Source organism: Mobula hypostoma, chromosome 16 (assembly GCF_963921235.1).
Source record: "Mobula hypostoma chromosome 16, sMobHyp1.1, whole genome shotgun sequence".
NCBI lineage: Eukaryota > Metazoa > Chordata > Chondrichthyes > Myliobatiformes > Myliobatidae > Mobula > Mobula hypostoma.
In genome coordinates this window covers 25,622,225-25,639,968 of record NC_086112.1, presented here as the reverse complement: position 1 = coordinate 25,639,968, position 17,744 = coordinate 25,622,225, and the positions used below count along the sequence as shown (strand labels likewise).

The 17,744-nt window shown below is 42.3% G+C and overlaps 1 protein-coding gene across 4 annotated transcripts in view; it reads left to right on the top strand.

Annotated features, from left to right (window-relative positions):
• trim36 (tripartite motif containing 36) overlaps positions 1–17,744 on the top strand; it is a 121,163-nt gene that overhangs the window by 8,064 nt on the left and 95,355 nt on the right. For 3 of the 4 annotated variants that reach the window (XM_063068659.1, XM_063068662.1, XM_063068660.1), the window contains exon 3: positions 10,119–10,148. The exons of the other annotated variant lie outside the window; for it this stretch is intronic. In XM_063068659.1, coding sequence (XP_062924729.1) covers positions 10,119–10,148 — 30 coding nt within the window. The remainder of the gene's footprint in view (positions 1–10,118; positions 10,149–17,744) is intronic. 4 annotated transcript variants of the gene reach the window in all.

The window sequence follows — 17,744 nt, the reverse complement described above, 5'->3', positions numbered from 1 at the left end:
CATCTGGAGAAAATAGGCAGAAGGTTCATGGGAATCCCACCATAGTGCAATTAATTTTCAGCACCAGCAACTGGGGCTCGATTCCGCTGCTGTCTGTAAGAAGTTTGCACGTTCTCCCCATGTCCATGTGCTTTTCTTCCGCGTGCTCCGGTTTCCTTCCATATTCCAAGTATGTACTAGTAAGGTTAGTAAGTTGTGGGCCTGCTACGTTCGCACCAGAAGTGTGGTGACACTTGTATAATCCTCACTGATTTGATTTGATGCAAACAACATATTTCACTGTACGTTTCGCTGTCTCGATGTACATGTGACAAATAAAGTTAATTTTTAAGTTAATCAGCAATTTCCCTTCAAGTCGCATTACTCTACTTGCTAATTTGTTTGAGTTCTTTCATCTTGGACCTCCTTCCTAAAGGAGTCTGAGGATATTTTCACTATATTTGCGGTATTTATGCACATTTTATTCCATATCCATACTTCAACCTCTAATTTTATTTTTTTTATATAACTTTCATTTATAGTTGTTGAATATTGTTTTTTGTTGCATGTTGTGCCAATACACTGCAACAAATTGCTAATACATAAAAATGTGTATAGCTAATGAAGTTGCCCTTGATGTGACAACAATGCTTTAAAAAGGCAGCTTCCATTTTGTGTTGGGGTCGAAAATTTATCCTTGAATGGGAGGACAAAGCAATGTAAATTAATATCTGACTAGGTAAATCTGATGGTTTTGAATTTGATTTTAATATCACGAACAGGAGATGTGATCTTAATGAGAAAAGGCCGTTTAGGGATGGAAGCATTCTATCTTAGAGTAGTTTCAGCACTGCAAGTCTGAATGCAGTGGAATAAATTTTGCAAAAGATAAAGAAAAATATTCAATACGATAATGCACAAAGATTGTGCTTTACTAATTTCCTTGATTATGCATTTTATTCTAATCAGTGAAGTTGTAACTGAGATAAAGATTCCTCTTCTTTGTTGGAGCAGTCTACATCTAACTTTGCTTCCAAAGATCCACACTGCACAAATGTGACATGTTGCATTTTTACATCAACTAACTGTTCAATGGCCAGTTGGAATGGGATTTCCAATACAATACCAGTTAGTCTCAAATAGATTTTTCTTTTTGGGGCTGTTCAAACTAATTTGGACGGCCAACAGACAGAGATTTTTAAAAATAAAAACAAGAATTATATCAATTTCATAACGTCTCTGAGACTTCCCAAAGTACCTCACATTTCATTTGTCATGTGGTGTTGTCCTTGGAGCCACGATGCATATTTTGCCTGGCTTGTTACACATAGCCATTGCCTTCCCATAAAGGGCCCAAGGCTGCAAAGTCACATGCTGCCTGAATGAATCCTTGCTGTTAATGTCATTGAGGCATGCACTGATTTCGTTCATAAATTAGGAATGCCCCATCCGTTCGCCTTTTGCTTTAGGCTCCAGACAAAAGAAAAATAAAATGTAAATAAAAATATTACTTACCATTAGACCATAAGATATAAGAGCAGAATTAGGCTATTTGGCCCATCAAGTCTGCTCCACCATTTCATCTTGGCTGACCGATTTTTCCCTCTCAGACCCAATCTCCTGCCTTTTCCCCGTATCTCTTAATGCCCTGACCAATCAAGAATCTATCAACCTCTGCTTTAAATATACCCAATGACTTGCCCTCCACAGCCGCCCATGGCAATGAATTCCATAGATTCAGCACCCTCTAGCTAAAGAAATTCCTCTTCATCTCTGTTCTAAATAGACGTCCGTCTATTCTTGAGGCTGTGTCCTTTGGTCTTAGACTCCCCCACCATTGGAAACATCCACTCCACGTCCAATCTACCTAGGCCTTTCAACATTTGATAGGTTTCAATGAGATCCTTCACTCATTCCAGTGAATACAGGCCCAGAGCCATCAAATGCTCTTCATATGACAAGCCTTTCAATCAAAAACTCCTTTGAACCCTCTCCACTGTCAGCACACTCTTTCATAGATAAGGGGCTCAAAACTGCTTACAGTACTCCAAATGAGGACTCACCATAAGGCCTCAAGGTTACATTCCTGCTTTTATATAATAGTCCTCTCAAAATTAATGCTAACATCGCATTTGCCTTCCTTACCACTGACTCAAATTAACCTTCAGGGAATCCTGCTCAAGGACTTCCAAGTCCCTTTGCACCTCAGATTTTTGAATTTTTTTCTCCGTTTAGAAAACAGTCTAGAGTTTTATTTCTTCAATCAAAGTGCATCACCATACACTTCCCAACACTGTATTCTGTCTGCCACTTCTTTACCCGTTCTCCTACTCTGTCTAGGTCCTTCTGTAGCCTCTCTGCTTCCTCGAAATTACCTGCCCCTCCACCTACCTTTGTATCATCTGCAGACTTGAGCAGAAAGCCATCAATTCTGTCATCCAAATACCATTATTTACAGAGTTTCATGGCACCTTTCAAGTGTGAGGATGTGTCCAGTTCCACTGAATTAATTCAAAACCAATTGCTTTCAAAGCCTAGGTACTGATGCACGCATAACAAAACCCCACATGGTAACCAACATTCAGAGAGCAAATCCCCACATTGAAAAATGCGATAAATTTGTTTCTTGATCATATTATTAAAATTACAGCCCTGATGTTAAGAAAGCCTATATTTCTTTGAAAGAATCTTAGAATCAGGGAATCAGATTGTTTACAGCACAGGAGGTGGCCTGTCAGCCCATCCTGTCTGTGCTGGCTCACCACAGGACCAAATCTGCCATTCCACCTCCCCCCTTTCCCTTTGCTGCAGCCCTGCAAAGTTTTCTCGGCCATGTATTTATCTGCTTTCTCTTGTAGGCCACACCCTGCTTCCACAATAGCTGCAGACAGTGCGTTCCAGATTGCAGCTGCAAGCTGTGTGTAAAAACTCTTCCTTGCATCACTCTTAATTCTCCTCTTCCTCATTTTATTCCCCTGACCTGTATCCATCGACACTGGCACCAACAGAACGGACAGATGCCAGGAGGAATCATTTATTTAGCACGTCTGTCTGAGCATGGTTGTGAATGTAACAGGTATTCTCTTTAGGACTTGTGTGTATGCTGGATCCTGCCTTTATAGTCATAATCATACTTTATTGATCCTGGGGGAAATTGGTTTTCGTTACAGTTGCACCATAAATAATAAATAGTAATAAAACTATCAATAGTTAAATAGTAATATGTAAATTATGCCAGTAAATTATGAAATAAGTCCAGGACCAGCCTATTGGCTCAGGGAGTCTGACCCTCCAAGGGAGGAGTTGTAAAGTTTGATGGCCACAGGCAGGAATGACTTCCTATGACGCTCTGTGTTGCATCTCAGTGGAATGAGTCTCTGGCTGAATGTACTCCTGTGCCCAACCAGTACATTATGTAGTGGATGGGAGACATTGTCCAAGATGACATGCAACTTGGACAGCATCTTCTTTTCAGACACCACCGTGAGAGAGTCCAGTTCCATCCCCACAACATTACTGGCCTTACGAATGAGTTTGTTGATTCTGTTGGTGTCCACTACCCTCAGCCTGCTGCCCCAGCACACAACAGCAAACATGATAGCACTGGCCACCACAGACTCATAGAACATCCTCAGCATCGTCCGGCAGATGTTAAAGGACCTCAGTCTCCTCAGGAAATAGAGATGGCTCTGACCCTTCTTGTAGACAGCCTCAGTGTTCTTTGACCAGTCCAGTTTATTGTCAATTCGTATCCCCAGGTATTTGTAATCCTCCACCATGTCCACACTGACCCCCTGGATGGAAACAGGGGTCACCTTGTTGAAGATGAGGATGTACTTGGAGCCTCCCCTTTCTCTTGGCTATTTCATTGTTCTCCATCAATCAGCATTAGATGTCTGATTTATTGATCATGAGTTGGCTTAACTCTGCCTAATGCATACTGTTTATGCATTATTATTTCTTGTTAAATGCTATCATGACCCCATGGGTGGTGTAGTTGTGGCAAGATATGGAAGTAGATTGCCAGGCCTTTCTTCCGCACAGACAATGCTGCCCAGTTCGGGTCCTGGCTGGATTCGAACTCCAGACCATCTGCCTTGCAGTCCAGTGCTGATGCCACTACACCACCGTCTGCTTAGCATGCCAGTAATCCTGTGTGGCATCTTCACTAAACCGGTGCCGCACCTAGTACACCCAGTACTTTTCCCAGAACGCACTCCGGCACTCTTCTTTGAAGTAGGGTCGACTCCCGGCCTTGTTGGAATAACAGTGAAGTGAGAAGTACGCCAGGTTGTGAGGTTTTGCATCCAATATCTGTGATGCTGGTGGCCCACAGTGTCTCATGGATGCTCAGTACTGAGCTGCTACATGTGTTCTGGGTTTGTCTCCTTTCGCAGCTTTGAAGAATCCCATAGCGACCGTTCCCAGCATTAGAAAGGCTCTGTATCTCTGTACAGATTCTCTGAGAATATTATGGTGGATGGATGCATTTGCCATGCGATTGGTGAGGACATCAAGTGGATTGGTGGGGTCTCTGGTGGTGCTAGCAAACCATTCTCGGTGACTGACACTGAAGTTCCCACCCACAGTACATTCTGTACCCTCGCTATGCCCAGTGCTTCTCCAAAGTTTTCTCCAACACGGAGAAGCACTGATTCACCAGCTGAGGGAGGATAGGAAGTGGTAATTGAAAGGTTTCCTTGCCCACAGATGAGTTATGCCTTGAGACAGGTAGGCCAGAGGAGCGTGGAAACTGTGGACTGCAAATACTACTCCCTCTGGTTTGTGCATCCACCTCTGGTGGGACTGCACCTATGCAGAGACTGTGATGAAGGTGCTGGCAAGCCATCTGTAAAAGATGCTTAGGTCATGCTGCTGTTGGACTAGCCCCTGAGTCAGCTTGAACTCCAGCCCCCTGATGTTTGTCAGGAGCATTTTACAAAGGTTGTGTCAATGCCAGTTGGTCCACAGGCTTCTATCCCTTTGCTGTCTCATTGTCATGCTAATGGGAAACATGGTGTGAGCAGAATTATCTGCAGCTTAATGTGAAAAAGACTAAGGAGCTGGTGGTAGACCTGAGGAGAGCTAAGGTACAGGTGACCTCTGTTTCCATCTGGGGGTCAGTGTGGACATGGTGGAGGATTACAAATACCTGGGGATACAAATTGACAATAAACTGGACTGGTCAAAGAACACTGAGGCTGTCTACAAGAAGGGTCAGAGCCGTCTCTATTTCCTGAGGAGACTGAGGTCCTTTAACATCTGCCGGACGATGCTGAGGATGTTCTACGAGTCTGTGGTGGCCAGTGCTATCATGTTTGCTGTTGTGTGCTGGGGCAGCAGGCTGAGGGTGGCAGACACCAACAGAATCAACAAACTCATTCATAAAGCCAGTGATGTTGTGGGGATGGAACTGGACTCTCTGATGATGGTGTCTGAAAAAAGGATGCTGTCTAAGTTGCATGCCATCTTGGACAATGTCTCCCATCCACTACATAATGTACTGGTTGGGCACAGGAGTACATTCAGCCAGAGACTCATTCCTCCAAGATGCAGCACAGAGCGTCATAGGAAGTCATTCCTGCCTGTGGCCATCAAACTTTACAACTCCTCCCTTGGAGGGTCAAACACCCTGAGCCGATAGGCTGGTCCTGGACCTATTTCATAATTTACTGGCATAATTTACATATTACTATTTAACTATTTATGGTTCTATGACTGTTTATTATTTATGGTGCAACTGTAACGAAAACCAGTTTCCCCCGGGATCAATAAAGTATGCCTATGACTATGACTATGACTAAACAGCTTAGACACTTCAGAGGGAATTTAGGAGTCCGCAGTCACAGGCTGGCTGGACAGTATGAGAGTGGCTGACTCCTCTCCTCAAGGGCGTTTGTGAACCAGGTGGGTCCTTAAGAGCCCCAGTAGGTCCTTTCCTTTAAGTTCCACAGTATTAATCTGAGTTTAAGTTTCATAGCTGCCTTGTTGAGAGATTTGAGCACTGGCCTCTGGATTGCACGTCCATATATTTGAAATATTAGTCTTCTAATTTAACTATAGCAACGTTGTGTTGAAACTCTTATAGGCAATGCCTGCTACTTTGTGTTTCCAAGAGCACGAGCACATTTACAACTTCAGTGATTGTTTTGGACTTTTATCATTCTAATGCCTGGGGAGCAAGTTGGATAAGAGGTGAACAGAGATCCCAGGCTTTTTGTACTCTGGACCTTCAGCGGTGATGATGTTACATGTTGATCTTTGACACTCGAAGGATACAACTGTCTTAGTTGTAAGTTGTAGAGACATTGGCACCTTTTCAGCAGAACTGAAAATGTGGTTATCAGATGTATAGGTATTTGGTAGGCTTTATAATTCAATTAAATGTGCCAGTATGAGACTTACATGCATTAGTCAAATAGCATTATTTCTACGTGTAAGCTTGAAAATTATACTGTCTCTGGGGTCTCTTTTGGTCAGGGTCAACTATAGGGATTGAGTCCTAACTGTCTAGATACGCAAGCCTGGGCAGTACAATACGAAGAATAAGCTGTTGCCCATGTAGCAAGCTCCCCCCTCTCCACGCATCTGATGAACCCAAAGGAACGGCAGAGACCAATACAGTTTGGTACCGGCAGCATCGCAGGAGTTGCCAGTCAGCACTGAACACAATGTAGGACTGCCTTAGGGACTCTAGCTCCGGATTTTTCCCTTGGGGTTTACTCCTGAAGCCTTCCCTGTGAGGGGGTATAGTCACAAGGCAGTGGAGGTTTGAGATCAGTGTTTCCTTCTCCTAGATGAGCTGCCAACCACGGCTGACGAGTCCCACTTGCCTGAAATAAGAGCTCCTTATTTCAGAAAGGATATACTGACATCGGGGAGGGTTCAGAGAAGATTCACGAGAATGATTCCAGGAATGAAAGGGTTTACCGTATGAGGAACGTCTGGCAGCTCTGGGCTGTATTCTCTGGAGTTTAGGAGAATGAGGGGGGATCGCATAGAAACGTTCCAAATGTTAAAAGGCCTGAACAGATTAGAGATGGCAAAGTTATTTCCCATGGTAGGGGATTCTAGGGCTAGAGGGCATGACTTCAGGATTGAAGGACATTCTTTCAGAACTGAGATGTGGAGAAATTACTTTAGTCAGAGGGTGGTAAATCTGTGGAATTTGTTGCCACAAGAGGCTGTGGAGGCCAAGTCATGGGTGTATTTAAAGCAGAGATAGATAGGTTCTTGATTAGCCAGGGCATCAAAGGGTATGGGGTGAAAGCAGGGGCTGGGGATGACTGGAAGAATTGGATCAAACCATGATTGAATGGAGGAGCAGACTTGATGGGCTGAATGGCCTATTTCTGCTCCTATATCTTATGGTCTTATGGTCATAAATGACTGTTTGTAAGGCACAGCTAACCTGTCTTTGCTTCTTCTCCTGTCAATAGAAATGGTTTTGCCGGGCGTAATAGTTAAGCCACTTGTGAAGGTCAAGAACTGGACTTAGTTGTTAGAAGCTGTTTGAGATGCACTCCATTGAGAGCATTTCACAGGTAGTGAGAGTTTGTCCCCTTTACCTCCCCTGACTATGACAACCTTAAGGAACCACGCTATACTACAGTAACACACAAAATGCTGGAGGAGCTCAGCAGGCCAGGCAGCATCTGTGGAAAAGAGTAAATGGTCGATGATTCAGATTGAGACCATTCATCAGGACATTATACTATCTGCTTGCAGATAAGGTAGGGCATTAAAGACAAGTCTGGTTCAGGCTTCACAAAATGCTCACAAGTTGCAGCAAATGCAAGATGGCATTCTGGAGGAGGAATACTGGCTGCATTCACGCTTGTAGTCAACTATAAATTGTTTCCATGTTGTCATGTTAACTTCTTGTGGAATAATTTATAACATCTGAGCAATAACTGAAAATCTTAAAACATGCCCTACCCAGATTGAAATGTACATTATCGCCACTTTCCAAAGAAAGAAAAAGCAGCTGGTATGCAATCACTGCGGCCATCACTAAAGCCCTGTGTAATTTAAGTTTATTTATAGTGATTCTCTACTGTAATATGTACAAAATAAAGGGATTGTATGTAACATTTTAGCGAGGTATTTCAAAGAAGTTAAAATTGACCAAGAAAGCTGACCAATATCTTCAAGCAAGTAAGGTAACAACTTTCAGAAAATATTAACTTTTTCTTTATTATTTTACTGTAAGTTGGACAATATAGATGTCTATCTACAAATATATTCGTAACACTAAACTGTATGGGCCATTATCTTCCATAGAGAACCATTAATGATCTGCCATTTACAATCATCTGATCCCTATCATTAAATGTATCTTTTCTACAGTGTTAATTAATTCTTCAATCTGGTGTTTAAGTTTATTTGAACTGTTCTTAGATGTAACTATCAGATAAATTTAAAAAACAATTCAGGCTCTTTGGGAGCTGTGGGTCACCAAGAATGTTCCAGGACGGTGATGCTTCAGACGAAACTGTTGTCGACAGACCTCCCTCCCTCCTTTACCGAGCAACTCTCCAACAATGCCTTTCACTCAGGACTAGCAACTAGCTTTTGCAAGTTCCACAAAACCCTCACACACTTGGCAGATCTCACAGCCTGCACATAGTCAGCAATTCAACCCAGCAAGCCACGTCACCCAAGCAGTTTAGATGGCGCTCACCAATTAGAGCATAGCCACAAATTCTCTCCACCTTTTGGACTCTGGCAGAAGAGATTTAAATTTAATTAGCTGTCTTTGATTATACAATGTCAATGATCTTCTTTACACAACAATCGGTAGCAAACTGCTACACACGACAAATATCTTCAGCCCCAGTCTGGAAGCAGCCAGAGCTATAAAAGTTCGCGGCTGCGGTCCTCCTGACAGCCACTGTAAATGTCGTCTCAGGTTGCAGTTGTGGCTGCAAAAATAGTTGCGCATATTTCCATGTGACTGAATGGTGCTGCTTGAGGAGAAAAATAAAAGCATGTTTGGTATTCCTGGAAAATAACACTTTTTGGTGCCAAAATTTTGGCACAAGGATTGTCTCCATCTCTCAAACCGTTGAATGCTAATTATTTAATGGTTTTTGGTTTTCCGTAGACATTTAAAATACAACAAATCCTTCAGATATTTGATTTAAAGATGCTATTCCAGATCTGCTTGATGGTTTAACTGATCAGTACTCTACACATGGTGATTTCATACCAGTAAGCTCAATGGTCTAAATCAGCTGCTCTTAAATATAGTGTTGCCAATTGTGGTAAAACTCACCAAGACAAGGAGAAGATTAATAATCCATACCTCCTAGTTCTGATCATTACCTGATGATTCTTGTGAAAAGGATGTACGGTGAGGTAGTGAATAAGGATTGAGAGATGCCTTCAGTTTATATGAACTCTCCTTAGATGTGAGTGTCAGGTAAATTTAAAAACAATTCAAACCCTAGAAACAGAAACGGTTGTGATGCACTCATCGATCAGGTAGCCACTCAGCATTCAATGACAGGCTCATGTTTGAAGAATGACTTAAGGATGACAGGAAATTGAAATTGATTCAAACCTGCATTAATGGAATTCAATTACAGAGGTGGGAAATGTGTATGATAATTCTGTAGAATTTCCAAAGTTTCCACAATAGGATAAACATTAAATTAAAACTTTATACTATCTTTACTATCATTCTATTGAAATGCAAGCTTATCCTGAATATTTTAGTGGTTGAATATATTTCCATGCTGCATGTTTGAAAATATAATTTGCATTGTACTTCCTGCATGTTGAAACAGTGATGTCCAAAATAACTTGTTATTACAGTCAGTTTACTCATTCAGTTGGCTCTGCAGGCTAGTGTGTCAAATATATTAACAAGTGGAAACCTGAGAAGAGGAAATGCACTTTTGAAAGCTTGTGATTGCATTGTGTTGAATTTCTTCTGATCCGAATAATGTAATAAACTAACCTGATCTCAAAGGTTAACTTCCCTTTTAAAGAGTGTGATCTAGTTTGTGCCATGTTGTCTCTGTGATAATATGTTCATCTGACAATGAAATTCACCACTAATGTGTTTACAACATTACAGCATAGTGGGAATCACACTGAGAAATTATTCCTGACTCTTTGTTAATTGATTGCAGCCTCACTGCGAAGGTCATTCGGGAGAAAAGGTAGAAACATTCTGTGTTGATTCAGGTTTAATCGACCATAGCTGCAACTCAATTATGACTGTTTATTCTGTTTTTGCAAATTAAAATTTGATTATATCTGTTAAAAATCAAAAAAAGTGGTCACATTCTAAAGTTGACATGAGCTCATCACTATTATGTAAAAAAGTGTCTTTTTATGAAATTAATTGACTGGCAATCTGTAACACAACATTTGCTTTAATGGAGCCACCAGAATTATTTTCAACAGTAAATATAATAATCCAAATTTTAATCGTTTTTCTGAAAGTGATAAGATTATCACACAAAATCCAATATGATTCTGGTTTAGACATTTGCCTCGAACAAATTAGTTGTCACTTTGTGACGTGCTTTAGTTGGGTTAATAACCCACGACATAAATTACCTTGCATTTCAGAACAAGTGATACAAAATGTCAAACTCATGTGAACTTTAGCTTAGCTTGACCACTGCAAACAATTTCTTTCTGGCTTTGCTTGGGTCATTAGTTTGTGACAATGGCATGTGTCTCTCATATCTGCTTGTGTTGCCTGTTGTTTTCTGAGTGCTGTGCCGTGTCTCCTAATTTGCTTTTTATGTTGTTTTATTACGTGCTGTGTTGTTTCTTTCTTACCAGTATGCAAACAGGAGTGCATACAAAATATCAACAGGTATCTGAACATTGTTTTCCCATTCCATACAGGAATCCTTTTGGGGAAAGGCACATTGAATATACAGTGCAGACTGGGACAGTGCATACTTTTTGCATGGGTGGGTCACTCACGCTAAAAATTCTGTTCAGCTTGAGGTCCGTGGCATTGTACCTAACGGGACAGGCTTTACTTGCTTAACAGGCCCAAAGGCCTTCCCCTCCCCACCTATTGCTGGAAGCAGGGTGAGTGAAGCAAAATGGATGTGTCATCAACCCGCTCGGTATATGGAACATGGGAGTGAGTAAAAGGGGCCAAGGATGGGAAGAGATGAGCTTCAGTCTTCGTGGGGGTGGAGGAAGTGGTTGAGACCTCGAGAGCTGGGTTGAAGTAGAGAGTGGTTTGAAGTCAGGACTGAATGGGAGGGAGTCAAGGTTGAGATGTGGTTGACGGGGATTGGAGACAAAATTGTCTGGGGAGGTGACGGGCTGGTGGTGGTGGTGTGAGAGAGCCAGACCAAGGGGCAAGTCCTTAACTTAAAGAGAAGCTGTCTAGTGCAGTCTCACCACACCAGTTGTGATGTGCAGAGGCAGGCCTGCTCTCATTTAGTGAAAAGAGCTCATGTTTGTTAGGAAAGCCAACGTGACCCATGCTGGGTGGACTTGAGTGCAATCCCAGCATAAATTCCATCCCATTAGCATGTTTAGCTAGAGGGAACTGCCGACTTTGTGGCTGATGTGGTAAATTCTGCCATCTGCTTTCTGATGAAATTCTACAGAGGATATGGTGCTACATTACCTGGAGTCAGGAAGTTAAAAAGATCTAATTTCATATCCATTTGACATTCTGAACCACACAACCTAAAGGAGATGAATGCTGACACTGCTGGAAGGAATTAATGGGTGAACTTCCCTGGGATACTTTTCTACAGCTGTCAACGGCCGGCTTCACAGTGGTGTCGGGGTCAGCCCGAGGGTGCTGTGCTTGCAGTCACTGAAAGGAAAGGATATTGTGTTTTTACAGTAATCCCGAAAAGAACTCGTGGAGCACTGGGTGCCTGATCACATTTACTGATCAGGTCTTTGATACAATGCTAGTGCACAGAAACTGAGTTAAGTGGTAGAGTTTGTGCAGAGTACAGTACTGGCACCTGTGTACGTGAGTGATTTCATATCCATAATCAGCCAGCAGTGTTATTGTGTAAATTGCCAACAATACTCTTGTCAATTAGGAACAACGTTACTGTTCTCTGAGTTACCAACGGCATTATATTCTTGTGAAATTCCTCTTATACTTGTCTACTCACTGCATTAATAACATTACTTTCTGTGAAATACTATTATTCTCTGAATTATCATGTGTTGCTTTCAATTGAATTACTAATAATATTATGATTCTATAGAAAACCAGAAAAATTTACTATGCTGTTAAATCTAACAATCTACACACATAAAAATTGGTGGTGATGCAGCAGGCCAGGCAGCATCTATAGGAAGAGGTATCCTCTCATATTCCTTTTGCCAATCAACTTTCCAGCTCTTAGCTCCAACCCTCCCCCTCCTGTCTTCTCCTATCATTTCGGATCTCCCCCTCCCCCTCCCAATTTCTAATCTCGCACTATCTTTTCTTTCAGTTAGTCCTGACGAAAGGTCTCGGCCTGAAACGTGGACTGTACCTCTTCCTATAGATACTGCCCGGCCTGCTGTGTTCATCAGCATTTTTTATGTGTGTTGCTTGAAATTCCAGCATCTGCAGATTTCCTCGTGTTTGTGAAATCTAACAATTTTACTCGTTACTAATTTCTAATAACATTATTGTTCTCTCAGTGATTAATGAGTAGATAAGATGTTCAGGTATATAAAACAAACAGTACTGTAACTTGAACAGATGCAAGTTATTTCTCCATTTGAATTCACGTGAACCAGGAACAGCGTTAGCACACAGTGAAATGGCAACAGGGTGGATTTACTGTGCTTGATTGTCATCATATATTCAATAGCTCTATGTCAGACCCTCCCTCTCCTCTTGCATTTTCTCCTTTATCCTCATGCTCAACTTTGGATCATTAAAATTGAAAGTTCAGTATTTCTTTTTTTTCCTATTAATATTCTATTATGTCATTTGCCGATCATTTTCAGTCATGTGGTAGCTGGGACAACATTGATAAGATAGCCAGGTAGTCTTCTATGCTGTGAGCATCTGATTTTAGATTGCAATGAGTGCAGCAATTTTAAAAAGTAATTTAATGAATATCTGGTGATGATTTTACAACCCCCTCCTCCCCCACCCACCGGACAACTCTTTTCCCCCTTCCTGAGGGAAACTGTGTGGCTGGCCGGTGAAAAGGAAACAGGCTACATAGTCCATTGGGCAATTAATTCTTTTCCATATTTCAGACTTTAGTACATAGAGAGGCAACGTGCAAAATTGGTAAATTGGTTTACTGTTGTCACATGTACCGAGGTACAGAGAAAGTCTTTGCTTGGTGTGTCATCCATACAGATTGTTTCATTGGGATAGTACAAGGAAAAACAGTAGCAGAATGCAGAATATGAAGTTGTAGTTACTCAGAAAGTGCAATGCAGGCAGGCAATAAGGTGCAAGGCCGTAAAGAGGAAGATTTTGGAATGAAGAGCCCATCTTATCACATTAGGGAGTCATTCAATAATTTGAAAATAGCAAGATAGATGCTGTCCCTGAGCCTGGTGGTATGTGTTTAACGAGAGGGTCTCTTGAATTTAGGCACATTAAACCCTGCTTTGTCACTGGAAGACCAGTCATGTTTTAAGCGGAGTCCAAGTAGGCAAGCCAGCCAGGAGCAGGTTGGAAGTTGTTGGGTAGGTCAACCAAGTCAGTGTACAACTCATTTGGTTTCAGAACTGAGGCACCATGGTAGCATCGCAGTTAGCGAGATGCCATTACGGCTCGGGTCGTCAGACATCAGAGTTCAATCCCATCATCCTCTGCATGGAGTTTATATGTCGTCCCCGTGGGTTTCCCCTGGGGGCTCCAGCTTCCCCTCACAGTCAGAGACACACTGGTTAGTAGGTTGTAAATTGTCCTATTAGTTGGCTAGAGTTAAAATCAAGGGTTACAGGTGGCCCAGCTCGAAGGGCCTATTTCATGCTGTATCTCTAAATAAATTGGCCAAAGGATTCACCTTGGCACCAAAACAACATCCACTACAGACTTGACCCAGACTCCCGTCCCTTTCCCTTTCTTCCTCCAAGAATCTTCCAGGCAGGAATTGAATAAGGAAAACTGAAACTAGACTGGAGTTTGTGTACCCTGAGACTGAAGCCCTTGGGCTAGTGAGCATGTTTCTCAATCACCGGCCATCCTGTAACACTGGTCCGCCCCACACCACCAGATACATGCTTGCTACACACCTGGGGTTAAAGCCATACATGTCCTACTTGGTTCCTTTTGTTAAATTTTCATACTTGGTTTAATGCTTTCAACAGTTATTGGTGTCCTTTATGTCTGATTCTCAACCATTAGCCTCTGCTGTAAGTGTGCTGAGGAATGATTCACTGCAAAGGAACAGTTTATCCAGAATGTATCTGATTACTTATGGCTGAAAACATACGCAAGGATGCTTAACTTGTCAAAGGATTGATGGCTGTATCCATTCCTAAAGAAGCTTGCCTGCACTAATAGAACTTCCATATTGGGAGTGAAAATTCTGGGTGCATTGCCTGCTGTTTTATGTCGCAGGAAGCTATTAAGAACATAGAGCATAAGAACATTACAGCACAGCCAAGGCCGTTTGACCCACAATGTTGTGTCGACGTTTTAACATTCTCTACAATCAATCTAATATTTCCCTCTCATGTAGTTCCCCATTTTCATATCATCCACGTGCCTAATGTGTCTGCCTCTACCATCTCCCTTGGAATTATGCAACCTCTGGAATTATTGGTAAAAGGAGAAAACTATCAACGCACTGGGGTGTAGAGGGGGCTGAAGGGATTAATTGTGGTCCTATGCACGGGGATGGTGGAGAGTGAAGTAGACAAGCAAAATTTAAAAATACCCCGCGTAATCCAGCTGATGTTTTCTAGTATTAAACGTCTTATTATTTCAAGCTTGTATCACTGTTCATATTCATTAAATTGTTTTTGAAATGAGATAAAAGTTTGTAGAGCTGAGAGCTGTCATGGGAAGGGGATGCACAACATAATTGGAGAATATGTATAAAGATGTTTAATGTGAGATTGCGATACAAGCAATGACTAAAATTTAATGTAATGATACAGTTCAGCTAGTTAGTCCGTGAGTCAGGACCCCAAATTTGGGCCACCGGTACCATCTGGGGGGAATAATTCTTATAGTTATTTTTGGCAAGGTATACACCCCTAGTACTAGAAAATATGTGATAGCATCCCATGGTGCTTTGCCTATGATAAGATGAATTATGCCAGGTACCTGTCCCCTTACTTTGCTCAGATGATGAATCTCCCAGAGAAGAATCCTTCTGTGAATGAGGCCTTCAAGACAGCTCAATTCTCAGTGCAGCTGTCAAGTAACAACCCCTCTGGGCAGATCCCTGTGGACCAGGCTATTGAAGCCACAGTGAACAAAGACACACAGACTCCTGGAGGCACATCACGGTTCAGCCTGAATGCTGGAGCTAGCAAGCATTACTACATAACAGCTGAGCACCACAGTGCATTCCTGGGACAGTTAAGGGAGATGGTGCAAGGCAACAAATCAGGGCTTTGTCATGTGAAGCTACAGCCGCCAAGAATCAGAAAGTTGAGGAAGCAGTTTCAGCAGTGGTTAGCCTCATACATGAATTGGTCAACCCATTTGCAGAGAAGCGGGACCTCATTAGCATCTCTACGGCAAAGGCAGCCCCCAAGGACATTGCCCCCGACCTGATGAAGGCATATGAGATTGGTGAGCAATGCTATGCAACCTTCAAGGATGAGAGACCAGCAAAGAAATTCCATGACCCAGTGAAAACCAACGAGCTGAAAACATTCAGTGATCTGTGTAAGAAGAGAGAAGTGAAATCAAATGGGAGGGCGATCATCTTGAAAGCAGACAGGTCTTTGTTTGGACACATCATAGTGATGGCACAAGGGCGCAGTCTACGTATGGAGGATATCCTTTCTCATCCCCTTGGACCGTTGCCCTGGGCCCTGTCCACATCAGAAGGATTGCTGGGAAAGACAAATGAAGCTATTTTAGCCACAAACTTGCAGAAAAAAAGTTGCAGTAGAGGAGCAACTCCCAGGAAACTCTGCTACAGTGGTTGATGGAATGAACTTGGTCCAAAGAGTGAAAGGTGATAGAGTTACTTTCAGAGATGTTGCCACAACAGTTCTGGGTATGGTTCTGAGGGAAGGCAGTCAGAATAGGAGAATAGATGTGTTTGACACATACAAGGAGAATTCTATCAAGAATAGTGAAAAATCTCTTTGGGGTGAAGAGACGTCATGCGTTGCAAGGTATCACAGGCACACAGATGGTGAGGCAGTGGAGGAGCTTCCTGACCAAAGTCAATAACAAAAGTAGTCTCATTAGCTTCATAGTCCATGAATGGAGGAAGGCGGAGTACAGAGCAAAGCTACAGGAGAAGATTCTGTATGCATCTGTAAATGACAAATGTTACAGACTCACATCTCAAGACAGTGAGGAGGTGTCAGCTCTTCAGTGTCAACAAGAAGAAGCAGATGGCCGCCTACTACTCCATGCTGCCCATGCCACAAGAGAGGGATACCAATCTGTAGTGATCTGCTCAGAAGACACAGGTGTCTTTAGCAATTGTGACAAGATTGAGGCCCCATTGTTCCCAAAGTGTGGCACTAGAACCCGTACAAGGCTTGTAGACATCAGGAAGGTTGCTACCACTGTTGGCATAGAGGTTTGTAGGGCTGTCATCGGGTTGCACGCATATACAGGATGTGACACCGTAAGCACTTTTGCAGGCAAAGAGAAGACGAGTGCTCTAAAACTTCTGACCAGCAACAGGGAAACTCAGGACACATTTTTAGAGTTAGGTCAGGAATGGGACCTCTCCCCAGAACTGATGGACAAACTGGAGGCATTTACATGTCTCCTGTATGCCCCAAAAGCATCGACCACGAAGATCAATGAGCTCAGGTATCACCTTTTGTGTGCCAAAAAAGGTGAAATCGGAAGTCATCAACTCCCACCATGCAAGGACTGCTTAACAAAACATGCACAGCGAGCCAACTACCCTGCTGGTATATGGAGGAGATGTTTGGAGAAGGACCCACAAGTGCCAAGCCCTGTTGACAGAGAATGGAAGATGGAGAGAGAAGAGGGAGCTGAACAGTTGGTGGTGCACTGGATGGAAGGCCTGCCAGCACCCGATGCCGTCCTGGATCTACTGGCCTGTAACTGTCCAAAAAAATGTTCACTCCCAAGATGTATATGTGTTGCAAATGGCCTCAGGTGTACTGACATGTGTAGACTGGCAGACTGTGAGAACCGGGCATCCACCTCAGAGAGTGTGGAAAGTTCAGATGAAGATGTGGAAGACTTGGAAAATTATTATGATTATTAATAGGTTATGAAAGTATGGAAAACAAAGTACAGAAAGCAGTCTTTGATTAAATATTTTCATTTTACAACCAAATGGGGCCTAGGTTATGGCCATGTGGAACCCCACATTTGAATTATTATACTGTAATTCTACATGCTATGACAAAGGCTTAAGATTGTTTTGATTTGATACAACAATATGGAAAATATCATGAGATTCATAAAACTCCAGAAATCTCTCCAAATGAGGTTCTTCAGTTTTTGTGGGGTGGGGTATTTTCTGCTGTACTGATGTTAATATGGAATTATATACAAAAAGTGATTACTTATTTGAATTCCTGAATAAATTCTCCCCAAATCCATGTGATTATATGTCTTCTAGGATTTTTATTGGCTTTTCCAAAATAAACAACAGACAAATATTTTTCTAAAA